Source organism: Caenorhabditis remanei, chromosome V (assembly GCF_010183535.1).
Source record: "Caenorhabditis remanei strain PX506 chromosome V, whole genome shotgun sequence".
Classification (NCBI taxonomy): Eukaryota; Metazoa; Nematoda; class Chromadorea; order Rhabditida; family Rhabditidae; genus Caenorhabditis; species Caenorhabditis remanei.
In genome coordinates, this window is record NC_071332.1 from 13008903 (window position 1) to 13035061 (window position 26159).

The 26159-nt window shown below is 37.1% G+C and overlaps 11 protein-coding genes across 11 annotated transcripts; 7 read left to right on the forward strand and 4 right to left on the reverse strand.

Annotated features, from left to right (window-relative positions):
* Positions 1–3621: 3621 nt before the first annotated feature.
* Positions 3622–7437, forward strand: GCK72_019498 (uncharacterized protein; the record flags this gene model as incomplete). Its single annotated transcript, XM_003115691.2, has 6 exons — positions 3622–3657; positions 3747–4106; positions 4156–4269; positions 4925–5752; positions 5810–7058; positions 7112–7437. The coding sequence occupies 6 exons, from the start codon at positions 3622–3624 to the stop codon at positions 7435–7437; spliced, it is 2913 nt and encodes a 970-aa protein (XP_003115739.2).
* On the reverse strand, positions 7108–7480 carry GCK72_019499 (uncharacterized protein; the record flags this gene model as incomplete). Its single annotated transcript, XM_053733056.1, has 2 exons — positions 7108–7416; positions 7463–7480. 2 exons carry the CDS (start codon positions 7478–7480, stop codon positions 7108–7110), a joined length of 327 nt encoding a protein of 108 aa, XP_053581969.1.
* A 624-nt stretch (positions 7481–8104) lies between these two features.
* Positions 8105–9344, forward strand: GCK72_019500 (uncharacterized protein; the record flags this gene model as incomplete). The annotated part of the gene is made up of 5 exons (XM_053733057.1): positions 8105–8293; positions 8343–8402; positions 8455–8766; positions 8812–9083; positions 9164–9344. 5 exons carry the CDS (start codon positions 8105–8107, stop codon positions 9342–9344), a joined length of 1014 nt encoding a protein of 337 aa, XP_053581970.1.
* A 776-nt stretch (positions 9345–10120) lies between these two features.
* Positions 10121–11247, reverse strand: GCK72_019501 (uncharacterized protein; the record flags this gene model as incomplete). The annotated part of the gene is made up of 5 exons (XM_053733058.1): positions 10121–10285; positions 10329–10448; positions 10495–10567; positions 10615–10787; positions 11149–11247. 5 exons carry the CDS (start codon positions 11245–11247, stop codon positions 10121–10123), a joined length of 630 nt encoding a protein of 209 aa, XP_053581971.1.
* Positions 11007–11627, forward strand: GCK72_019502 (uncharacterized protein; the record flags this gene model as incomplete). Its single annotated transcript, XM_053733059.1, has 1 exon — positions 11007–11627. One exon carries the CDS (start codon positions 11007–11009, stop codon positions 11625–11627), a length of 621 nt encoding a protein of 206 aa, XP_053581972.1.
* Positions 11628–11649: 22 nt separating this feature from the next.
* Positions 11650–11994, forward strand: GCK72_019503 (uncharacterized protein; the record flags this gene model as incomplete). The annotated part of the gene is made up of 1 exon (XM_053733060.1): positions 11650–11994. The coding sequence occupies one exon, from the start codon at positions 11650–11652 to the stop codon at positions 11992–11994; it is 345 nt and encodes a 114-aa protein (XP_053581973.1).
* A 1111-nt stretch (positions 11995–13105) lies between these two features.
* GCK72_019504 (uncharacterized protein) lies at positions 13106–14103 on the forward strand (the record flags this gene model as incomplete). The annotated part of the gene is made up of 4 exons (XM_003115803.2): positions 13106–13144; positions 13451–13657; positions 13702–13788; positions 13831–14103. 4 exons carry the CDS (start codon positions 13106–13108, stop codon positions 14101–14103), a joined length of 606 nt encoding a protein of 201 aa, XP_003115851.2.
* A 380-nt stretch (positions 14104–14483) lies between these two features.
* On the forward strand, positions 14484–16100 carry GCK72_019505 (uncharacterized protein; the record flags this gene model as incomplete). The annotated part of the gene is made up of 5 exons (XM_053733061.1): positions 14484–14649; positions 14727–15225; positions 15270–15757; positions 15812–15954; positions 15999–16100. The coding sequence occupies 5 exons, from the start codon at positions 14484–14486 to the stop codon at positions 16098–16100; spliced, it is 1398 nt and encodes a 465-aa protein (XP_053581974.1).
* Positions 16101–20473: 4373 nt separating this feature from the next.
* Positions 20474–21012, reverse strand: GCK72_019506 (uncharacterized protein; the record flags this gene model as incomplete). Its single annotated transcript, XM_053733062.1, has 4 exons — positions 20474–20591; positions 20641–20714; positions 20759–20828; positions 20906–21012. The coding sequence occupies 4 exons, from the start codon at positions 21010–21012 to the stop codon at positions 20474–20476; spliced, it is 369 nt and encodes a 122-aa protein (XP_053581975.1).
* A 1075-nt stretch (positions 21013–22087) lies between these two features.
* On the forward strand, positions 22088–24460 carry GCK72_019507 (uncharacterized protein; the record flags this gene model as incomplete). Its single annotated transcript, XM_053733063.1, has 12 exons — positions 22088–22151; positions 22208–22314; positions 22367–22458; positions 22510–22625; positions 22672–22775; positions 22821–23043; positions 23087–23268; positions 23316–23386; positions 23438–23764; positions 23808–23952; positions 23998–24276; positions 24344–24460. 12 exons carry the CDS (start codon positions 22088–22090, stop codon positions 24458–24460), a joined length of 1827 nt encoding a protein of 608 aa, XP_053581976.1.
* Positions 24461–24534: 74 nt separating this feature from the next.
* Positions 24535–25762, reverse strand: GCK72_019508 (uncharacterized protein; the record flags this gene model as incomplete). Its single annotated transcript, XM_003115356.2, has 4 exons — positions 24535–24696; positions 24744–24899; positions 24943–25438; positions 25488–25762. The coding sequence occupies 4 exons, from the start codon at positions 25760–25762 to the stop codon at positions 24535–24537; spliced, it is 1089 nt and encodes a 362-aa protein (XP_003115404.2).
* Positions 25763–26159: the final 397 nt, after the last annotated feature.

Consider the following 26159-nt stretch of genomic DNA (forward strand, 5'->3'; position numbering starts at 1 on the left):
TCATAGTAAACTGGGCATTCTAGAGGACAGAAATTGGATCCGTGAATCATTTTTCTTCTCAAACAACAGAAAATTATTTGAGTTTTTTAAAATATTTGCCAAAAATGAAACTAGAAACTTTGGAGTAAGAGAGACCTTTTCGATGAAGGCTATGTTGTTTGAAATTTACGTTGAAATAAATCTGACAAGAGCTCACAACTATAATTATTTAGAAGAGAATTCATTTTTCTTCCACCTTTTCCCATTTTCATTCAAAAAAAGTTCGTAACGTGACTAGGAAATTACAGATAATTACAAAGTGAATCATTAGACTTTTGGGGGACAAACATCAGAACACGAAACGTCAGATAATTGTCTGAAAATCTAACAAGAATAATTTGAGGGTTACGGGTAACTTTTTGGTTTTTATTTTTGAAGTTTGGTGTTGTTAGGGATGAACTTTGTTGATTAAAGAGAGTTAGAAAAATGCTTGAAAACGACATTTTTTGGACATTTTCTTCTTGATCACTTGGTTGTTTGAATTTCCTGACATAAGATTGTGTTGTGTCTGTGAATAATGTATTTACCAATTCTTATTGTAATTTCAAAAATGGTTAATTGAGCATCTCGTATGATCCTGTTATGAAACAAAACTTCAAAATAGAAGAAAAACAAAGAAAAATGAATGATATTATGGGTTCACGAACTCGTGCCAGGGGGTGTTCAAGGCGCATCTAATTTGTTGGGAATTTCGCGGAATGGTCTCGTAGTTGGAAAAGATCAAATGTCGTGTTTTTGAGCTTTGCAGGTCTGAAAATAACTGCAAATCATGTTTTCCACTTCGAGACCATTTCGTGCAAATTAGATGCGCCTTCAACACTCCCCCGACACGAATTCGTAAACCGATTAACATTCCCTTCCCAATTCTTTCCTCTTCACCCTTGCGATTTATGGTCCTTTTCATTTCACCCGCCAAGATCAAAGTACCAAGTGCTCCCCGATCACATCACAGTTCATCCCGAAGACAATGCAAACGGAGACATCACGTTATTGCTCTCTTCCCGTGCGACCATAGTACACTCAACCTATTCGAAAATAGAGAAGATACAACGTGCCCTCTCAATTGCCGACTCCTCGTTGCTGACCGTTCTTTCGGGGGAATACCTATCACGCTCTTTCTCTCCAATCGACTGCGTCTCCTCTTTTCCTGACATCTCTCACTTTCTTATCGTTTGCTTGGGGCCTGTCGGCCAACAGTTGTCATCTGGAGGGAACAAAGTGTGTTGTTGATGATTGTATTAGAAAAATAAGAGAGAATTTGGAAATTTAAATGTGATACTTTTACAGATTACTGATAAAAGAGGCATATTGGCAACCAGAAAAGACAACCGTTGGCCGGTCAGTGGGGGGATTCTGTAGAGTACAAATGCTGAACTGTATGATAATATTTTAGAAAGGCGACATGAGAATTATATCAAACAGCTACATATATCTTCCAGATTTTTATTGAGTTTTCAATCAGAAACTACAGATCTGTGAGCTTAGGCAGAACTCTTCGAAACATGAATAATGGTATGGTTTTCATATCAGAGCACGTCGAAACTTGTCAACTGAAAAACAGCTGTTCGTATGACGTCATCTTCACTTCTTCTTCGCTAATCTAATCCCAATCCATCTCTTTTGTTCACCGTCTTTCCAACTAAACAGGTCCTTTGTACCCTATCGATGGTCCAAAGTACGCCTTCCCATAGATACGGCCTCCTCGTGTTCTTCTGTACTTTGTCCTCACTATTCCACCGCTTGTTCGTGTTTTTCAATTCCGATTTTTACACCACGTGCCGTGTTGAAGCCCCGCCCAAATGAGTTTTATTACGCTTAAAGATTAGAAGGAGGAGAGGATCAACTACAGAGAACGATCAGAAAGTTTTGAATTTCATTCAATTGGTTTACGGTAGAGAACAAAAAAGGAAAATTGATTCAAAATTTATCAAATCTGAAAAATTTGAAGTTTCACCAGCTTCAAAATCTTTTTCCTCTCGGAATCTACTCAAAAACGTGATTTTTTTGTGTTTATTGGTTTACTATTTTTATTTTCCGATTTTCTCATTCAATATTTATATGATAAAGTCAGTGGTTGAGTAAATAAAACAAATAAATAAACAAAAAAATTCCGCTAGACTTCTCAACTTTTCAGAGTTTTAGTTTCCTCAAATGATCAAACTTCTGAAATGTTCTTTGATTCTCTAGACCGTTTACACTAAACCGGTCAAACAATCTTCGAAGATCATTGAGAAGAAAGAACGAGACAGCTGTTTCTTTGTGTCTCTTATCTCTCATTTTCCTATACCGTTTTCGAAGAATTTACGATTTGTACCAAAACCTTACTATTCTTATAATATGCTCTTAGGTAAACTGTACTCAAACTATGATTGTTCTGAATAATTCTGAAAATAATGTATTTCTGGTAGTTCCTTCTCACTTCCATTTTTCACCGACATTACCATTTTTGTGTTCTGATATTTGATAAACAACTGATTAGTGCATATAGATCGCACATCACCATCGCACTCTTTTCAGTGATAAAACGGATCAGAGAAGCTTCAGACGTACCACTTCACAGATCAGAGGGGAAGAAAAAATGAGATTAGAGGAGAGAACAGAGAAACGAAGAACCAAACACGCGATAGATCAGGTCGGGTGTTTTCGTTGCAAAGTGGAGAAAGGAGAAGTGTAAAAAAAGAAACGATGGTCTCGGAAGAAACCAACAACGTGGATTCTGGGTGTGGGTGCTTTGGAGTCCAGAGACGAGGGTGTAGAGGAAACAGAGAGAATTTCAAATACAAAGGCTTTATTGGAAAGAACACTTATTTTCAGTCAATATCCGAAGGTTTCAGATATGCCCATTCAGGCCAAATATTAAGAAATATCCGATAGTATATGTAGTTCTCCTAATAAAACAAAAAACTCATAAAGTAAAAGTGAAAGGTTCAAATTTTTAAGATCCAACATCTTGATTTTCCACATTAAGATTTTACAGTTACATTGAACAATATTGAATGCTTATACAAAGTTTTTTCCAGTTTGAAAAAAATGAATTTTTTCAATCTCAAGTTTGAAAACGGTCTTATTGAATTTTCAACTCATTTCCTGAGAATAAAAGAAACATTTTGAAGCACTTCAAAAAACTATTTGATTTCATGCATTAATTGAAAAAGACTTGCCTACCCCATTCTTCGGCCTACTCAGACAATAAAAGTACCCGGACTCTATCTGAAAATGTTACAGAATAACACCTTCTTTTCTGACAAGACCTTCACAAACACCCCAATTTCTCCTCCATCCCCGATCATCAACCACCATATCAAGCTGTCTTCATTTGAAAAATAATTGTAAACAAAATAATGAATGTTCTCTCTGTTTCTTTGCTTCTCTTCCCACTATCACACTCATTTATTGTTGTATCTTGTGTCTCTCTCCGTCTCATCGAATGATATCACCCTCTCTTGACTCCGCCCATTTCTATAGTTTCGGACCCATCTCATTCTGCGTCTCTAATTGAGAGAGCTCGGTATAAAAGAAGGGCCTCTGGTAGTGTGCCGACTTTAGTTCCTACTACACGCAAAGAACTAAATACAACACAAAATGAGTACTGGTGCTGCAGCCAAAAACTTCTATCAGGTATGTATTCACTGCGTTCATCGAGTGCTTAGATTTTTATACAACATAATTTAAATCCATCATCACTTTTATATAATCTTGAATTTCAGGTAGTCAAATCGGCTCCAAAAGGCCGTTTCAAGGGAATCAAACGTGACTACACAGTTGAAGATGTTCTCAAACTTCGTGGATCTATTGACATTGACTACACACTTGCCACACGTGGAGCCAACAAACTCTGGCAACTTCTTCACACAGAACCATTCGTGCCAGCACTTGGAGCACAGACTGGAAACCAAGCAACTCAAATGGTCAGAGCTGGACTCAAGGCTATTTATTTATCAGGATGGCAAGTTGCCGCAGACGCCAACTCTGCAGGAGACATGTATCCTGATCAATCGTTGTATCCAGCAAACTCAGGACCAGATCTCGCCAGAAGAATCAACAGATCTTTGAGAAGAGCTGATCAAGTAAGATTTGAAACTAATCTAGTCTGCTATTTACTTCTATAAATTTCAGATCGAAGCCTGTGAAGCCGAAGACTATCTTGCCACTCGTGATTGGTATGCTCCAATTGTTGCTGATGCTGAAGCTGGATTCGGAGGAGCTCTCAATTGTTTTGAATTGATGAAGGTGAGTCGAGAAGACATCTAAAGAAAAAGGGAGGGGAAGGGCAGTTGCTCAAGGGTCACCTCTTGACCACTGGACACTTTTGGAAGAGCAGTGGCAGGCAGAGTAGAGATAAGAAGGAGAGTGGGGGACAGTTGTTGGCAGAATGTGTGCAGATGTGTATAGTTTTACGAATGTTTCGTTAAATTTTGAGGAAATTCGGACGAGCGGCTAAAGGAAGTGATTGAATTGAAGAGAGGCGTGTAGTGAGAAGTGTAAGGGATAAAGTACAACAGGTCCTTCTGTCGGGTTGGGGAGAAGAGAGGGGTCTAGAGAACATTGATCAGCTATCCAGGGATCAAAAGTACAAAGTTTGAAACGTAACTTTCCAATAGGTGGATGATATCGATCTCATTCTTTAGTCTTTTCTTCGTTTACCCAAATCTCCTTCACCGTTCTCTATCTCTGACTGAACTATTGGTCTATTTTTGTTTATCATCTGTTTCGTTTCCTTCTTTTTCTCTCTTGGTCAGTCAACACAAAACCTATCATCTTTCTCTCTTTTTGTCAATGATTAGATAACACGTTGAGAAAGAACAAGGTTTACCATCAAAAACAAGGGCTTGTTTACCAATAATGATCTTTGATTCTAACTTAGGTACAATATTTGAATTTTCAGGCCTACATTGAAGCAGGAGCCGCTGGAGTTCATTACGAAGATCAACTCGGATCAGAGAAAAAATGCGGGCATATGGGAGGAAAAGTTTTGATTCCAACTGCACAACACATTCGCCATTTGAATGCATCCCGTTTGGCTGCTGATGTCTGTGGAGTTCCAACTATCATTGTCGCTAGAACTGATGCTGAATCCTCCAGACTTTTGACATCTGACATTGATCCAAGAGATCATCCATACATTGATTATGAATCTGGAAGAACTATCGAAGGATTCTACAGACTCAAGGATTCCACTGCCATCCAATATTGTGTTGACCGTGCTATTCAATATGCTCCATACTGTGACCTCATCTGGATGGAAACATCTCATCCAACAATCGCTGATGCCCGTGAGTTCGCTGAAGGTGTTCACAAACAGTACCCAGACAAGATGTTCGCTTACAACTGCTCTCCATCGTTCAACTGGAAGAAGCATCTGTCTCCATCTCAGATGGAGAAGTTCCAGAAGGAATTGGGAGCTATGGGATTCAAATATCAATTCATCACTCTTGCCGGATTCCACGCCAACAGTTACAGCATGTTCGATTTGGCTCGTAACTACAAGGAACATGGAATGTTGGCTTATTCTGCTCTCCAAGAAGGAGAATTCGCAGCTGAGAAGCATGGATACACTGCCGTCAAGCATCAAAGAGAAGTCGGAACTGGATATTTCGATGCCGTCAGTCGTGCTATTACTGGAGGACTCTCTTCCACAACTGCCTTATCTGGATCGACCGAAGAAGCTCAATTCCAAACCGCCGTTGCTTCTGAAGATGAGGAAATTCTTTCGGTGAGTTCTCAATTCATAAATTAATGGCATGAATTATTCATAATCATCTAATTTCAGCTCACCGCCCAAAATGTTGCTGGAGACGAGAAGATTCTCACTCCAGACGCCCTTCGCTTCTTGCATGACCTCAACACTGAATTCAACCCACGTCGTTTGAGACTTCTCTCCAAACGTCGTCAAGTTCAGGATGATATCAACAACTCTATCTGGTTCCCAGATTTCAACAAAGAGACCGAAGTCCTTCGTAGTGATCAAGGATGGAAGGGAGCTGAAATTCCACGCGACTTGCAAGACCGTAGAGTGGAAATCACTGGACCAACTGATCGTAAGATGGTCATCAACGCTATGAACTCTGGAGCCAACGTCTTCATGGCTGACTTCGAGGACTCTAACTCTCCAACATGGAGAAATCAGCTTGAGGGACAGATCAATTTGTATGACGCTGTCAGAAAGAACATTTCTTACACTCACCCAACTACCAAGAAGGAGTACACTTTGAACAAGCAACACGCTGTTCTCAAGGTCCGTCCACGTGGATGGCATCTTCCAGAGAAGCACGTTCTCATCCATAATCAACCAACTTCTGGTTCTCTCTTCGATTTCGGTCTCTTCGTTTTCCACAATGCCAAGGCTCTCATCGCTCAAGGTTCCGGACCATACTTCTACCTTCCAAAACTCCAAAGCGCCGAGGAAGCTCAACTCTGGGCTGATGTCTTCAAATACACTGAAGACAAATTGGGATTGGCTCGTGGAACCATCAAGTGTACCGTCCTGATTGAGCATTTGCTCGCCAGTTTCCAACTTCACGAGATCATTCACTCACTCAAAGACCACATCGTTGGACTTAACTGCGGACGTTGGGATTACATCTTCTCTTACATCAAGACCTTCCAATCCCATCGCAAGTTCTTGTTGCCAGACAGATTCCAAATTGGAATGACTGCTCCATTTATGAGAAACTACTCGTTGGAAGTCATCAAGGCTTGCCATCAACGTGGAATTCATGCAATGGGAGGAATGGCTGCTCAGATTCCAATCAAGCATGATCCAGCTGCCAACGACAAAGCTTTCGCTTTGGTAAGAGCTGATAAGGAACGTGAGGCAACCGACGGACACGACGGAACCTGGGTTGCTCATCCAGGATTGGTTCCATTGGCCAAGGGAGTTTTTGATCAAATGATGCCAAAGCCAAACCAAATCAACAAACTTCTTTCTCGTTCTCCATGCACAAAGGAAGATCTTACTGTCATTCCAGAAGGAACTCGTACGGAAGTTGGATTCCGTCACAATATTTCGGTTACTCTTGGTAAGTTTTACATAACATTTATAGTATTAGATTCCATATTAATTCATTTTCAGGATATCTCGATTCCTGGCTTCGTGGAACTGGATGTGTCCCACTCTACAACTTGATGGAGGACGCAGCCACTGCTGAAATCTCCCGTGCTCAACTCTGGCAATGGCTCCATCACGACGCTAAACTTGAGGACGGACGCACAATTGACGCAGGACTTGTCAAGCAAACCATCGCTGCTGAATCCGAACGTCGTTTGATTCGTGCCGGATCTGTAGTCAACCGTATCCCAGAAGCTGCCGAGTTGCTTGAGAAGTTCGTCACAGAGGAGAAGCTCAGCGACTTCTTGACTTCCGATGCTTACGATAAACTTGTCTCAGAAGGATATTAGGATATATTTCGATTTATTTGTATACATTTTTCTTCTCGATCATTTTCTTTGCTCACTGGTTTTCTTGTACATTCTGCCGTTTAATTATAATGAATCTGAATTTTTTTCAATTCGCTCTGACTCAGACCTCTGAGGATAAATAATATTTTCTGGATTCTAGGATAAATCAATACATAAATAGGTTTTATTTTAAAACATGTAACTAAACATTGCTATAGGTCTATGAACTCTTAACATGCCAACATGACGTTGTACATGCGAAATAAGAAATATGTTGGTCACACACGAGAAGATTCATTTGCTTTCAACTTCGAGTAACTTTGGTCTCATTCAGTTAAGCCGTTTGTAAATCTTTTACTAATCTCCCCTAATTGATTGTTATTTTTCAACAAAACCCGGCTGGTTCAAGCATAAAAGAAGCTGGAAATGGAACAGATAATAATAATAATATGAAAATACGATATTTTTATTATCGAGGAACGATGACTACCTAAAAACAAATCAGTCTGCTCTGTTCTACATAGACCCCCACTTTCTTGCGTCATTTTTACCAGAATTCCACTTCAGGAGAATAATTCAATCAAAATACGACTACAATATTCTAGAGATAAAAGCATAACAATCCGTCTCTTAATTAGTCATTAAATCTGATTCGAGCATAAAAGAGATGTATATCAATCTCGCTCAGTTTCTGATCCCAAAGATCTCCTCTATCTGCTCATTCCTCATAAATCCATTCACTGTCTACATTGTTTGGAATGATAAGAAGCTTCAATTAGGACACTACCGTTATCTTTTGCTTTATTTTGCTATTTTCAACATGTGCACATCGTTAATGGACATGTTGGTACCCATGGTAGGTATCTGGATTTTGAGAAACGAAGTACGATTTGATTATTTTTCAGTGCGTCTTTAATTATCGCTATGCGTTTTCCGTTTTCATATCAGATGGATTTTTCGAGCAGGTACGTCTCAGGTTTGGAAATCATGCCCTGATAATTTTGTTTCAAATTTCAGTTCTCTGAATTCAATCAAATCCTCATTGCTTTCCGATGCAGTTTTATATCAGGAGCCTATGCAGTTCTACATGCCCACTTTCTTTATCGATTCTTTGTTTTATTCAACAATCAATTTCTCACTAGATACTTCATGCCTTATGGGATACTCACTGCTATTTTGTATTGCTACTTTCACATTATTTACTGGACAATTTACTGTTATTATTACTGTGGTGGAGATTATTCTCGACGTCTTTATATACGAGACTCAATGTTTGAGCACCACGGAAAAGATGTTATCAATATGACAATTATAATAGTTCAGTACTTTGTAAGATCCAATTTTTTGAAAGATTTTAGAATATTCACTTTTAAGGAAGGAACGCCGGAAGCTATGTACAAATCTCGTTTCGGAATAATTTGTTTGTCAGTTCTTTCCTTCATATCTCTTGCTCTAATTTTCTATTTTGGCTACAAAATCTGGTATAGATTGAGCAAACAAAGTTCAGATATGAGTGAGAAAACTAAAAAATTACAAACTCAATTGGTGAAGGCTTTGATTGTACAAGCTGCGATTCCAACTTGTGTCAGTTTTGCTCCGTGTATCTTGTCTTGGTATCAACCAATATTTGCATTGAATTTTGGGAGGTGAGAAAAAGAGTTTTTCAATAGAAAACTCAATCTAAACATTCTACTCCTATTGAGAAATATTCAATTATTTCTTTCAGATGGCTCCAATTTGCAGCAGGCATTGCCGTTTCAACATTTCCAGCTCTCGATCCACTTGCTCTAATATACTTTGTGCCAACACTTCGCAACAGATTCATTGATACAATCATGGTTTTCAAATTCAGTAAAAAATACCAGACGTCAACTTCTCGAATTTCCGCAGTACCATCAACTGCTTGACTTTTTGTATAATAAAAGATTTATACCTGGTTTTGAAGATTCGCACAACCATGTACTGGTTGAATGCATCCGTGATTTGCAACACGGCATCAAACGAGATCTTGGAGCAACCCTTACCGTCGTTAGAAAATATGTATTCCAGAAAAGTCAGAATCAAAAAATTAAAGCTTCGTCTCTACCTAAAGAAGTGATACCGAGGAAGTATTTTCTGAATATTCCCACGAATCGGAAAGCGAAAGTTATGTTCAAAGCATGTCTGATACTTCTTTCTGTTTTTTTGTATAACAATAATCACGTAAGAAATTCTTTCTTTCATCTTTCACTGAAAATGATCTTTTCTGTTTATTTTAGAAGGTTCGGTACTTTATGGTTTAACGGGTGTTTATTTAATTAACGGGTGTTTATATAATAAACGGGTGTTTTGAGAATTAACGGGTGCAATACCAAAATCTAAGAATAAACGGGTGTTTATAAATCATTTTTTCAGCAGTTTTTATTTTTTCTATTCATTCACTGTTTTACCGTTTTTTTGTTATTTTTTATCGTTTTACATATATAATTTCAATTATTTCGTCCGCAATCGCTGATAAGAGTCTCCGAATAGAACTGATAAAAGATTGTTACTAAATTCGTAGTATTGTAAACTTGAAAACACAGATGATCGTCTGATATTCTCTAAGAAGTCTTATATATATATATATATATATATATATATATATATATATATATATATGTTTATTCATAGATAACTTAAAAGGATATAATACAAATATTTTTCATTCTTCATAACTTCCATATTCCGCTTCGTTCTCCTCAAGTCCAGAATATTGATAAAGTTGCACAGTTTGTACCATTACGTCTCCGAAAATAGATAAAGTGTGTGCAAACGCCAAACTCATTCGTTTTTCATAGATCATTACCCAGTCATTATTGATTGTAACCTGAAATAAAAACACTAGTCAATGCCTTGTAAAACTTTCAAACCTTCCAGCCGATTTTTAACACTTCAAAATTGATCAAAAGTTGACTAGGAAGGACAAACGGGATTCTTCTTTTTTCGTCGTAATCAAAGTCTTCAAATTTTCGGGAAGTTATGCTCAGTTCCTGTAAAACTATTTATTAAACATATGAAAAATGAAAAAAAAAACACCTTTTTCCAGTGATTTACTATCAATGCAATTGGAACAAAAAACTCATTATCCGAATGAATGAAAATTTTGAATCTGAACTTATTGTTTAGGTGCATAAATGAATCTCAATTTTTACTTACGATTGTTTTGCATAAATAACGATTTCTAAAACATCTCCGACCGCTAGTGGTTTGATACCAACTGAATGCACTACTTTTCCATGGACTGATTCTATTCTTGAAGACGGAACAGAGCGACTTTCAGAAGATCGCACTGCCGTATCCAATATAGATGCGAGACCAGTGAAACCAGTCTAAATACGATTATTCAGAGAATAAAATTTTGAGTTCTTACCGCCAGTGCATTAATAGAAACTGCAACAGTAGAAACCGAAAACAAAACAAAAATCAAAACGAGCAGCAGTTTCATCTGGTCAATCTGTTAGTTGATTTAACGTCAATAGAATCTTGTTTTATAGTGGTGATTATAATTGATATATGCATGGTACGGAACCTGGAACGGCTCTTGTTCGATGTGCCTAGCACAATCACCACTTGATAGTTCGGAATCCTCTTCATCTGGCTCTGGTTCGTCCGGAAGTGAATACCTACTCCCACGTTTATCCCGACTTGGTCAATCTAGAAGATCTCAGAAAGAATTTCGACAATCTTCACGGTCTCAACAATCATCTCAAGAACCATCTGGGTCGGGACTAATCGGAACCAACAGCAATCTTCATTATCCGACATCAAGATCTCCCAGCCGTTCTGCATCGAAGCAACGTTCCAATGGTGTCAAAGAGAGCCAACGATCTGACAAGTCAGAGAAAATGGACCGCCAAAAGAAAACAAATCTTGTTGCACCTGTTCAAGCATTGTCTGTGCGTGGAAATTCAAAATCGACAGTTAGACGTACAATGAGGGGACGAGGACGAAAAGAAGGAATGCAATTCAGTGCGGAGATGCGTCAGCGGTTTCTTGATAACAAAAATAGACTGCAGCAGAAAGAAACCGTGAGAGGAAGAGGAAGCAGAGGCGGCAGAATTAGAGATAGACTCATCAATCAACGAATGGTACTCAAAAAGGAAAGGAAACAACAAGAAGACGAACTGGAGCAGTCAGAGTTCGCGGAGGAAAGAAGTCTCTCGCCATAAGGAATGTCAGATGAGCAACAAAATGAAAAAAATCATCAGCTGTCGCGTGGGCTTCGAGGAGATAGAAATCGGAAACATCAAAGAGGACTATGTGGCCGCTCGCAGAGAAGAGGACCATGTGGCACACAGGTGGTCGATGGACGCAGGAGCCCAATCAAATTGCGTGCAAGACCACCGACTGAGGCTCCTACGACAAATCAACGAGGAGGTGGCGGAAGAGGAGGAAGAACAAATGGTGGAAGAGGAGCTAGAAGACATTTTGGAAGAGGGAGAAAAAACTGAAGTTTTTGGTTGGGAGCCAAAAAAGCATCAAAAATCTCATTTTTATAAGGTCCAATACTACAACACTAGCATTCATCTATTGTAAACTCGTTGCCATGAAACCACATCTACCTCAATTATTCTGAACTATACTCGGTTGTATTTGATTTGATTCTTTTCTTCATGCTTCTTTAGACATACTTCAAACAAATAAAATAACAATATACAGGTGTTGGTTTACAAGAACTACATAAGCGTCATGGGGTTTTGAGCTTAAAAAAAAAGATTTTTGTGATCCAGAATCCTTTACATTATCATTGACTGATTTGTCAAGACGTAGTATCTAATTTTTTGGAAACAATACATCGATTGAAATGAAAAAATCAAAGCATCGGTCTATTTTACTTTAAAGTGTGACAAGTTCTGTCTTCAAAACGATTTTAACAGAAAATAAAGCGAGTGAAAAACCGTTTTTGGAATAGTGCTTATCAGTTCCACGCGTGCAATGCTAGGAGACTCTTATCAGTGATTGCGGACGAAATAATTGAAATTATATATGTAAAACGATAGAAAATAACAAAAAAACGGTAAAACAGTGAATGAATAGAAAAAATAAAAACTGCTGAAAAAATGATTTATAAACACCCGTTTATTCTTAGATTTTGGTATTGCACCCGTTAATTCTCAAAACACCCGTTTATTATATAAACACCCGTTAATTAAATAAACACCCGTTAAACCATAAAGTACCGAAGGTTCTAGTTCAACATATTCGTCTCACATTTACCTCTTGCTTCTTGTCAAATTCATTGAAGCTTAAAGTTCAATTTTTATAATTCAGACACAACGCAGCACTTCGAATTCGAAGACAGATGCTGCTGCCTTTCGTTGTTTCGTCTGTTGGAGTTATTTGTGGAGTTTTCATAGCTTTGATTAACTGTTATTTGATATTCATGTTTAGGAGGTAAGCTAAAATATTATTTTTAACCATAAAATCAATCAGCTTTCCATCATATATTTCCAGTCAAAAGCATCACCGAACTCACGATATGACACAGTTTTATTACCGTTTTCATCTAGATATTGTCATTGGAGTCGCCACGTGTTTATATTTGGGACATGTCTTATCTTTTTATTCTTTTCCCGAATTTTTCGAGTCCACGAGACTTTTGGTTTTATGGTTTGGACTGTTGACATCAAATTTGCAAATGGCCAGAATGATGTTTCAATTATTCATCAGTTGCGATCGAGTCGTGGTGAGTTTTTCGAAAAGCTAGACTATTTTCGGGTTCCAAACCCGTTGTTGTACTTCGTATCAAGAAAATAAGAAAATCATGTTCCGTGTGAATGCTTTGGTCCGTGCGAATGCGTTGGTCTAGGTGATTCAGAATATCTCACGATGGCAGATGTAGATCAAAGTGCATACATATACTGAAACCGTGAAGAATAAGGCCAAGTTTCACCACCAACAAATAGAGAAGGAAAGGGAGTGGGGTTTTAACTAAGCCGCCAGACTTGAAATCACATTATCATTCAATAGCTTTTGAATTAAAATATTTCAGGCTGCGTTCTTTCCAATTGAGTACCGAATTTATCACTCCCGGGTTCCCGTCTGGCCATTCTTTATATTTTCTCTTGCATCTGGGCTATTCCAGGATTTTGTTTTCTTCTACTGCTGTGATTTTGTGATTTATGTTCCAAAGAACTGTTTGGCTCTGGGATGTGTCATGAATGTCTGTTTCAAAACTTTTTGGTCAACTTATCAGACGGTTAGTCTTTATTCCAATACGAGTTCCTAACAAAACAATTTTAGGTAATTCTGTCAACCATTGTTCTGTTATCTTGTGCTTTCTGTATCCGGTTGTTTCTTTGGAGTAAATCTGCAAGTTCTTTGACTCAGGTATAGTTAAGCATCGATGAACTTGAATAATATCTGTTTCAGGCGAACCGTTTGGCTATACTCGACGCTGTTACCACCTTTTTATTCCAATTCATTCCTCCATTTTGTGTCAGTCTTTGGCCAGATTTCGAATTGTTTCAATTTTCGTATGCTGGGCCGTTCAATTTAGTTGGCAAACTGTTCGGAAACACTATTGAATCTGTTCTTATGTGGAGACTTCTGAGAAGGAAACATGTGGATCAGAAAGTGATGGCAACGACGTTGGCAGTAAAGGGATTCAGTCACGTCACTCATTCTTCGGAACACAATAGATAACCAAATATTTGTAAATTGTTCTTTCCATCGGTATAAATGCTAAACAAATTTGACCACATACACAAAATATTAAGATCACCCCCAAAAACTGAATTTGTCAACAAGATTTGTTGGTTGACATGCATTTTAGGTTACTGGCAGTCTCTTTTTCTCCGCAATCTCTCGTAAACAACACCTTCTCTATGTCTCGATTTCGTAAACACCCAAAATCACATGTTTTATAATAAAATCCCTTCGAGCTTGAAAGATTTTGCAATTTTAAAATTATTCCTTTTTCATTGCATTCACACTTCTTGAATCTTATTTTACAGGTTTTTCTTCTTTGAAAATAATTGTGCTCGTTCCAGATGATTATAATTCTGATTTTTACAATCTTTCTCATGTGGCTAGTCCATGAGTTATACTGCAAACGACGTCATCTTCCACCTGGACCGATTCCTCTTCCATTCGTTGGAAATATTGTCCCAATGATTTGGGAAAGTCCAGGATACGAATGCTTTAGAAAATGGACAAAAATGTATGGAGATGTATACACATTCTGGCTGGGTGAGTCATGATACAACTACGCTCCAATGAAAAGGTGTTTGGGTAAAAAAAACGAAAATAAATCAGAGTTATTTCAGGTGATGTTCCCTATATCATGATTGGTTCCTTAGAAAAAATGAAAGAATTGTTTGTGAGAGATGGTGATACATACACTGACAAGTTACAACAGCCATTCACTGAAAAGTTTCGAGGTGGGAAGTTTGGAATTATTGAGACAAGTGGACATTTTTGGAACACGCATCGCCGTTTTGCCATCTCCACTTTCAGAGATTTCGGACTTGGAAAGGATTTGATGCAACAAAAAATTCTGATTGAAATTGAGGAAACTTTCCGAGTTCTCGATCAAGATCTTGGAGAGGAACAAGATGTTCCAAAAGTGATTTATGGAGCAGTGGCTAATGTTATCAACCAGATTATTTTCGGATATCGGTTCGATGAAGGAAAGGAAGAGGAATTCCAAAAACTGAAAGATTTGATTGATATCCAGGAAAAGTCATTCCTGTCTTTCAAGTTATGTGTACAAGCTTTCGCACCAGGTATTGGTAAATGGCTTCCTGGAAAATCCCTAGATGATATGTGAGTTTTCAGAAGACTGAACCTTGTAATCATCCCCATTTCAGAATCACTGAGAAACGAGAAGACTACTACAGCTTTTTTAACTCTCAAATTGCTGAGCACCGCCGGAAGATTAATTTTGAATCAGAAGAAGTTTTCGATTACGCTGAAGCTTACTTGAAAGAGCAGCAAAAACAGGAACTGAAAGGAGAAATAGAGTTATTCTCAGATAAACAATTAGTGAATATGTCCTTTGATTTGTGGTTTGCTGGACTGACTACAACAAATACTACACTGAATTGGACAATTTGTTACGTTATGAATTATCCAGACGTTCAAGAGAAAATGCACAACGAGTTGGATAGAGTGATTGGAGGTGATCGATTGGTGACCATGGCTGATAAAAACAGTCTTTCTTATATCAATGCGGTTATAAATGAATCTCAAAGATGTGTGAATCTTCTTCCATTGAACTTATTTCATGCAACTACCAAAGATACTGTAATCAATGGATATCACGTGAAGAAAGGAACTGGAGTGATTGCTCAGATTAGTACGGTCATGTTGGATGAGTCTGTTTTCCCAGACCCTTATTCCTTCAATCCAGATAGATTTATTGATGAAAATGGGAAACTGAGGAAGATTGAAGAACTGATACCATTCTCTATCGGGAAGAGGCAATGTTTAGGTGAAGGACTCGCTCGAATGGAACTATTTCTTTTTGTTGCCAACTTTTTCAATCGCTATCAGGTACCTTTTGAAGACACAGTATTCAGATCACTTGATAGTTTCAGGTTTCCTCGCCTTCTTCTGGACCTCCGTCGCTCGTGAAAAAGGAAAGAGTTGGTGTGTTTCCGAGGAAATTTTGTGTTGTTTTGAAGAGAAGAAACGCTTGAGAAGTCCGGAAAATAATCAAATGAAGATTCTTTTTTGTGGTCTTATGTTATTATCGAAATAAAAAAGTTCCGACATTTTTTACCGACGCGTGTTTGCGGCCTTAGTGATAAATTTAAAAATTTTCCACTAAGTCCGCAAACACGCGTCGGTAAAAAATGTCGGGACTTTTTTATTTCGATAATATAGTGTTTCTTTTTTGATAAATGAAGGATTCAAGTTGAAAGTTAGATTTTGCTTAATTCACTCGACAAACAGCAATGACTCACTTCGAGAACGTTAACTGAGCCTGTAATTAAGATGAATTGAAGCTTGAACTGCGCAACCTTGTTATTTATTAGATATTTCTTTTCTGTTATAGTGTTTGTCTTGGCTGGCATATATTCTAGACTGATTCTACTTCGTAAGTTCGATAAGCCAGGCTTTCAGTCTTTTACAAGAGCATCAATTTCCTAATACCATGGTTTTCCTATGTAACTAAGAATCACGTTTTGATTTCTTGGTTAATGCCAGTTTGACGCTGTTATGCGTCAAGAACTCACTATTTTCAATGCATTTCCATCCCAAGAGATGCTCGTTAATGATCATGCGGCTAATTGATGATTGAGTCTGGTCTCTACGACACACAATAGAGCCATTCACTTCCGCATTCACTTCTCTATTCATTTCTTTCTGATTATTCTGAACAATGTCTCTGAACGTGACTGTTTTTATGGAAACAAATAAGAGTGATCGGATATTGAAATGGATATTCATTCAAATGATTTACGGGTTCCTTACTCTCACTCTCATGATTTATTTCCTGTTTCTTTTTGGGTTATCCAAAAAGTATACTAACTCATTCTACAGAGTCCTCCAGCTGGACTTGTTGACTGTAAGTGTTATTTATTGCTTCCGATTTCTGAAAAAAACATTTCCAGAACATTCTTTGCTATATAAACACGTGGTATTCCTTCCGGTTGGAGAACACCCTTTCTTTAATTCCTATTCTCAATTTTGTGGAAGACAAATTACCAGGATTTCTAACATTTTCTAAATATTTTAACTTTTGGTTTCTCCATATGCAATTCTTAACAGCGGTCTCAATGAGCTTTAATAGATTGTTATCCGTATACTATCCGGAGGGACTATCGAAATGGAAGATAAAGTACAAGGTCATTATTCGAATTCTAACTTCAAATCCGTATTCACGCATTTTCTTGCAGATTGTCACCTATTGGTACGTGATATATGGCCTCCTACTGTGTGTTGTCAGTTTTCTTCTGCTTCTTCTCATACGCAGACCAGTATCTGAAATATTTCTTCTCGATAATTGTCTTATGGTCACTGCCTATAGAGAAAACCTGTCATGGTTTATAGATTTGAGCGCATTCTTCTCAGCGGCATATTTCATAATTTTGCTATTAGCTGGTCTGATTATCGCATTTTTGATTTCCAAAAAAGTTCTAGGTGGGTTTGTTCATGTGTGCATTTTATTCTAGAGAAAAACTGTTTTTCAGAAGTCACTTCTTCTGACAAAGGCGTAGGAAAGAAGCTTACCAGGATAACCGTTGCATATTGTTTTGTTTATCTTGGGATCCTCTTGTGGAGTATTTTTAGTTCGATCAACACTCATTATCAATTAATAAGGGCAGCTGATGTAGACTTACAATCCTTATATCTCGGTTTTTCGACAGATATGGTGAGAAAGATTTGTGAAAAGTTAGTTTATGTTTCAAATTTCAGATGACGCTGTCTCTTCCTTATATACTACTCATTTTTGATGAGAATGTGAGAAAGAGTGTTATTCCAAAGAGATTCAAGAAAATTGTGATAAAAACTCCAAAAATTTGTTGGATCACTTAATCATTGTTGTATTTAATTATTTAATTCAGTGATGCTAATACAAAAATAAACATTTTTATGCGAGTCTACTAGATTTTGAGTTTTTGACACGTATAGCTCTTCGAATACTTGTTGAAATGTTTTCCGATATTCTGGTTTTTCGAAAAATAAGAAGAGTTGAGACTACGATTGCTTCGATAGCACATCCGGTGACTTTTCCCACTGCATTATATGGGCCGACATACTGAAAACGAGAAAGATTGATGACGAATTCTAATCGAAAAATTATCACGGCGCAATACATTTCGAGAAAAAAGCTTACATCAAAAGAAAACAACTTTGCTGTTGGCCACATACTACCACAAAATGAAGGAAGAAAATCGAATATGAGCACAGTTATTGTATCGAGTAGAGCTAGTCGATTCGCCTGAAACTATGAAAATTATTACGCAAAAAAAAAGATTTTACCAACTTTTGAAAGCTGACTATTAGTCTTCGTGTGCTTCAGATTATTCCAAATGAAGATTTTGACGGATAACAGAACTGATAAGATGACGATCATGCAAAAGATCACCTATAAACTTTCAAATGGGTAATTTTTATGAAAAACACAACTTACTGTTTTATGAATAGTCCAAAAATTATAAAAACACTTGTTGACTGCACAGCCAAATACTCTACAACTCAGAGGGATGACCATATTATAGGAACAGAATTCAAAAAGAACAAGTTCTTCGGAAAGTCCAAAAGAGATTGCTACTAATAGAATAGACCAAGTTGGAACACTGTTTTTAATATTTCGATATGAAATAGGAAAATAAGCAGCAATCACTCTTTCCGTGGAAATGGATAAAGCTATTATGGAACGGCATGCAGCGAAATTAGACCAAGGTATTGCCAGATACACAATGAGGTCTCGATACTCTTCCATAAGCATTGGTGCTTCTATTGAGAGTAAAATGAATACGATGTAGAAGAGTACTGAAAACAGGTCCTCGTTGTTCATGTCTTTGAAGATAAACTCACAGCAAGTCCCGAAGAAGATATCTAGAACAAAACGATAATAAAACAACTGCATATCCACATTTCTTTTCGATTTGTTTCTGAAATTCAATTTCAGAACTGTGCGACATGAATATGAAACTTACAAAACTATTCTGAAAACCAAATTGATGTTCAAAAAAATGGTGCTGAGTGCACAAATGATACCTAATAAACAAACCATCAAGATCACAGAATCCATATTTTATATCTGAAACTTAAAAAAACATGAATAAGTGAATTCAATAGACAAGAGAAAAGAATGAGTCAACGTTTTTGCAGAAACATACAAAAACCACAGAATGAATTATATTAACTTCTTCCACGAGACAAAACTCGAGACAATTATTTGCAAGCAAATCATGTTTCATGAGCAAAAAGTTCAATCGGATTTGGTTAAAAATAAATAAATCTGAGAACTTTAATCTTACACTTCACAAAATCTCTTCAAATCTTCACAATTGACTTTGATTGCGGAACGAGAATATTCAGAAAATTGAGTTCTTTTTCACGTTGCCTAGGGAAAGGTAGGACAAAGCAATAGTGGAACTTTTGATGAATTACTAAAAGTAACAAAAAATAAGTTACGTTTTCCGACTTCCATGAAAGTCGGGTTAGTCAGAATTTATAAAATTAACTTCATAAAGACCAGAAGACCCGTGCCGAATTTATTCTGAATAGGACTCGAACAATGCGCCAAAATTAAATTACAGAACTTCAACTGCTAGAATTTTCCCAAGAAAGCAATTACTCTTATTATGACGATCCATGGAACTCAGCTGAATTCTAGATGTTCAGAACACAACACACCCAAACCTGGGAACTTTATCGAAATTCTGTTCAGAAAAGGAAAGTAATTAATATTCAGATCAAAGGCTCGTACATCAAGCTCTGAAAGGACTGATCGTTATCTGAAATCAGATCGAAAATTTTTGATTTTAGTTTTGATGAACTCAGACACCATTGAACTTCTGAAGCGTAAAAAATCAGAACTTGAAACAAAATGTTGACTTCACGGATAAATAAGGCCTGATGTTTCAAAATGAAAAAGAACAAGTTTTCAAAAAATGTAATGACAGAGACGTCAAATTTTTTCATGAGATATATAGTTTCTGTAGTACGACTGGAGATTATGATTACTGAAAGATAAAATAGAAAAAAAAGTTGATTAATCAAAGAAAATGAGAAGCAGGAGACACAGTTTTTGTGTTGTCGTAATTTTTGGAAAAGCGAAAAAGAAAAGAGCCCAATTCCTAAAAAAAAAGAGAACACGTCTGTTTTGTGAAAAAGAGACAGGAGAGATATTGGACAACACCCGAATCTTACAAAATTGACTTTTCTGGAAACGGATTCATGCATGCCAGAAAACAATCAAAATAACCGTTGCAGTGAAAATGGATACTTTTTATTTAGAAAATTCAGTTTTTTAGTTAATTTCTATCATATTGCAGGCATCAAATAGAAATCAAGTCAGTTAAAATTCAATGCTTATAAATCTTTTTTGTTTGTTTCATATCAGCTGATATCCACACATAACTCCAACCGCCATTTTGTAATTTGTACAAGAAACTGCATTCAAATGTGGACCTTTCTCAGCAAAAACTGTTAAACAGCTTTGCTTCGTTGCCCTGAAAACTGCACTAGCTAACATCAAGAAATGAGAAAAGTCACACTTACGTATTATTGGGACTGTACAAGTTGTTGGCGAGAGCTTCGTTACCAATTGTATAACCGTCACTCCAAGTGTAGTTCTGAAATTATAAGGACAAGATAAGAGTCAATAATTTTCTCATACATGACAATTGGGTTCAGAAGTATCACATTTTCTCTCTCCATCGAGCCATGCGCCATCCCAATCGCCAGTTCTGAATGGTTTTACAAATTCTGAAAACTGTTTATCAACTGCTATTCGAAAGGAAAGGTTAGCTTGCCTCTAATCCACAATGTCTCCTTCGAGTTCGCAACACCACTGAGCTTAGAATTGTTCTCGATGCAAACATTCTCTGCGACCAATCGACTCGATCCAAACGACAGCTCGAAGAACTTCATACAAACGTATGAATTATTTGATCTATCGAATAATCTCCAGCCATCTAAACATTTGATTAATTTCCATCCATTGCTCGCTTTTTGCCAAAAGACATTAAACACTGGTAGTTCTAAATTAGCATTTGATAAAACGCGAGGACAACTTTGATCAGGAAGAAAACACTGAAATATGGAACTACATTATGTTTTGTAAGAGCTCTTACTTTGAACCCCACAACTTGATTCTGCTCTTCAGAAGTCTCTTCTACATCAATGATTCTAGTGGTATTATTATAGAAGAAACTACAGTGTCCTACTGAATTGAAGAATGCCAGAATACAGTTAGATTGTCTATAACAAACTGTAAGACACAAATCAAGAGATGTGGAAATGATCTGGGAACTTTCGAGTCCAACAACTCTCCCATATGCAGTTAACATTTTATCAATTGAAGACACCAGGGGTACACATAAAAATATAATCCAGTATACAAAAATCATTTAGCAAAGTTAGTAGATCAAGTTTTCAAACAAAAAAAGAAGAACAGAAAATTCATTTATTTTGTAACCATAGAAAATGTGTCATTTTCACAGACAAACGACACCCTTTTTTCAACTTTAGTCTATGCTTCTAGTGTCTATGTAGTTTAGATTTTGCATACTTCCAGCTATCTTCGAGTATAAGAATTGTGAAAAAAAGTGAAACCTATTTTCTTCAGTTTCTCCGCAACGTTATATGGGGAACTGTTTCGTCGAATCAGAACTGAAATTTCTTTACTTTATGGTATATTTTTCTATATTTCTCGTACTTTTAAGAGATTTTACGGAAACTGTAGTAGAAGATAAATCTAGATAGGCAATAACGTTCAATGAGTTTGCTACAAACCTCTCGATATTTCAACTTCAAATCTCACGTCATTTCTTGAACTTATCTTATGACTGTTTCTCTGATTTCCGTTTCAGGAACAACGCCCTTTTGATTTTTTGATAATACAGTTGAAGGGCGTCGCCTATAAAAGGTGCTTTCCATAGATTGATTATTCAGTCTAGAAAAGCTTATCACACCAGTTTACAGTAATTTTCCTCTTTTCTTGATAATGATCATAATTTTAATTTTACTCTTCTCCGGTTCTATTTGTTTATCAACAGCAGAAGGTTTCAGTGAGTTCAAGGATCTGAACGTTTACTTTCTGTTTATTCGATTTCAAAATTTTCAGAATGCTCAACAACACCCATCACCAAAGATACCGGTTTGACTGGTGTCATACCAGCAGGGGCTACATCTCAAGTCAAAATTCCAGCTAAAACGAATTGCACATATTCCGTTAGTTTTACTCTTTCTTAGCTCATTTCTAACTCATTTCATAATATTTCAGTTTGAAATTCCAAAAGGCTTCGCTCTGAAAGTGGATACTACCACAGATTACATGATTTCTCCGGGAGATATGGTACTATTTGATAACTTCTTGTAAGCTCTTTAAGTCTCAACACAACTAAAGTATCATTAAATTTTTTGTAGCATTTCTCCACCAGCTATAAACAAGGTTGACTATGCAATGAACTCGAATGTCACATATCAGATCATTTCTGTTACTGGAAATGTGACATTTATTGCGAAATACACATATTTGGACTGTGAGTTTTCACGGTTTGACATTGAGAATTTACAAAAATATTTCAGTGTCAAATTACCAACAAGTGATCAAACCAACTGGAACTCCGTTCAATGCAACTTTGGAATCAAACAAATATTACACTGTGAAAGCAAGTAATGCTAATGATCAGGTTTTTGTTGTTTTTAGTCCGAAATCAAAACGATCATCCTTTCAGGTCAATCTGCAATGCGGAACTCTTCATGGTTCAGCCATTTCATATACCTCATTTGAAGTTTTCCTTTTCGACGGAAACGATATTTTCAACTCAAATTACGTCGGAAGGGTACCGCAAGCATTTGGACGTCGTTATGAATATTACTCAACTTCTGATACCCTTACTCTCATCAACTTGTACGGTGGTCCTTCTGATTCGTTGTTTTTGGGAAACGATGCATCTGGTGAGATTCACATTGACCCACTTCTTAAAGTTTCAAAATTAAGTTGTCGAAAATATGGACACTTATGGAGTTTACGTGATGGACGCAAATACTGATTTTAATGGTTGGATGGAATTGAAACAAGAGATAAATATCTTGCCAGACGCATGGTACACAGTTATCTGTAATGGATGTCCCAGTTTTTCGATTGAGGCTATGCTGTTTGATACTCAGTGTGATTACTCGGTAATCAACTTTCTGTGAACCTTTTCGTTTTAAATCTAAATTTTCAGACTGAAAAAGGATATGTGGAAATTCAAGGAATGACTCCAACTCAAAAACTCCCTCCAATGCTTCACTATCAGTCAGTTCAGCTTTCTATGTGGACCATTTCTCAGAACAATGATACTTACAGATACTCTACAAACAACAATGACAGTTTTCCTCAACTCATTCCCTCTCCAATAGCGACTTTCCATCTTCACAATGCCTCAATTCATTTCTTTTTCCAATCAAGAGCTCAGCAACAAGATTTCGTAACAGCTCCAGGAACATCTAGATCCATTTCTTCTCCACAATTATGGAATCCTGATGCCACTCCAGCATTCGATTACACGTTTTCTGATTCATCGAAAGTCTGCAACTTTTCTATTGATTTGCAAACGATACAATTAGAAAACGATCTAGACGTTCTGAGTGTAGAAGTTGGATCAGTCAACGGGCTGACTACATTGGATAAAAAGTAGGTTAACACAGAATATCTTGAAAAACAAGAATTGTTCCAGGTACACCAAAACTAAACTCGAAAACGAGAACATATCTGGATTAGGAAACTATCTGAAGCTGAAGTACTCAGGAACAAATACATCTAAAGTGGTTTTGAACTTTGAAACAATTGACCCATTGAATCCAGCCGGAACTACTAGTTTGGTATGTTATTTCTATAACCATCATTATTAAAATGACACATTTAAGCCTTCTGACATCACTTCTGTGTCAACTCGAGCCACTCGAGTAAGTACTGTTTCTGTTCAATCTACTGTAATTACCAGCAAAAATTCACCGATTGTTGTCACAACTACACCTCTCATTACAACTAAACCAGTCATCACAACTACACCTCTCACCACAACTGAACCAGTCATCACAACTACACCAGTCATCACGAGCACTATTACCACCAGACAGACTCCTGATACCACTAAACTAATGTCCTCGATCTCCACCAACCATCCGACCTCTTCACTCACAACAGTCAGTTCAATGCCTGTAAAAACGCGTTTTCCAGGGAATTCCCGAGCAAAAATAATCTGATTTTCAGAGCGGTTCTACACAAACAACAGTTTCACATCCAGAGACAACAACCAAAGGATGTTCCTCTTTGCTTCAAGCCAGAATCTTCATTCTTTTCTTGTCGACGCTTCTGTTATGGTTGTGACTTTAAAAGTTTAACAATAAAAGCAAATTTTCAAAACTTGATTTATATCATTCTTCTATGAAATTCAAGAAAATTTATTCATTGAAAAGTCCCAAAAAAATTGGATGACCCAAGAAGGTCAAAGTGAATAAGAATGGGTGATTCGCTTTGAAATCAACTGGAGTGTCCATTCTCATTGACATGGGAACAGCCTTAACCGACGTCACTGCAGCTGCGGTCGTGCCGTCTTCATTGACCTGAACTTTATCAGTTACTAACATGTGTATTCTCAGTTATGAGTCACCTCAATGATTGCTTTGTGAACTCCGTCAGAAATCTTAATATTCTCTGCCAATCCTGACAAGTTTGCTGAGTCTGAGAAGATTTCAGTGATTCCCAGAATCTCTAAGCTTCTCTTCAGACTAATCTCTTTCTCCACGGTGAACTTTGGAAGATCGGTCTGAAGTTTATTTTTATTTAGGGAAGAATTAATGAAAACTCACATTCATAAATGTCTTCTTGTAGTTTTGAATCAAATACTGAAATCTCTTTGCATCTAATTTTCCCAAAGCCTGCTTCAGTGTATTTTTCTCTTTTGGTAGGAAAACTGAGAAGCGGAAACGTTCATCTGCATATTTCAAATGCAAAACTTGAAAGATGTCATCAGAAGAATAGTGACGGTCACTCGAGAACTCTCTCATGAACTTCATGCTCTTCACCGCTCCCGAATATGTTGTGAAGTCATAGTCTCCAACTGAAAATCCATCAAACTTGTCTTGCCAGTCTCCTTTGAAATAAATCGCATTTATCAGAAGAGCCAAGGCATCTTTAACTGTGTCCTTAGTAGCGACTTCCGTGATTTTTCCTTTAGTTGCTTCCTTCACAAAAGTATTGATCTCTCGAACTGCCGTGAGCGTCGTGAAGTCTAAAGTCTTGGCGTCAGCTCCATAGTTTTTGAGAGCGACCGAGAGGAAAGACGGGTTCGCAGTGAAACCTTTTCTGTAAATATTCCATGAAATGCACAAAGTATTTGAATACTGTAACTCACTTCAAGTAAACTCTATTCGCGATGTAGCTTTCCACACCGTTCTCTCCTTTCCTGATATTTTCATTGATGAACGAAAAATGATTAACATATTGATCATCACTGGCTCCAGTCAACAAAACATCTCCAATCTGTTCTTTGGATTTTCCACGTGCTCCAGTATGTACTAATGAGAGGACGAGAGCAATGGATATTGGGGAGAAAACCAGTGATTCATTGTAAGCAGGCAATGTTTTCAAGAAATTGAGACCGAATTGGGTCTCAGCTTGAAGAAACATCTTCCTGAATATAGAATTATGTTGTTATGAAGTTAGTTTAAAAGTGTATATAAAACCAAAACATAGAAGCTCAAAGGAGCAAATGAGCCGTGATGTTGTTTGTTTACACTGATTGACAAGAAGAACAAATGTTTGTTTCTCTGAAGAAGAAGAAGAAGAAGATTGATGACCAGCTAGCTGTTGTGTTTTGACGTGAAAGTAGTTCGACTCGCAGCGAATTTTTTTTGAAATTGAACAAAGGCTCGTCTACAATCTAACAAAAAGATTTGTGGTCACTGGACGATATATGTCTATGAAATGAAATAATATGCATAACAATTGTCAGAAATGTGCGAGAAAACGTTCCTCTTAGAATTTTTAATTGAGTTTTATTTTTTATGTTTGAATGTCTCTTTTT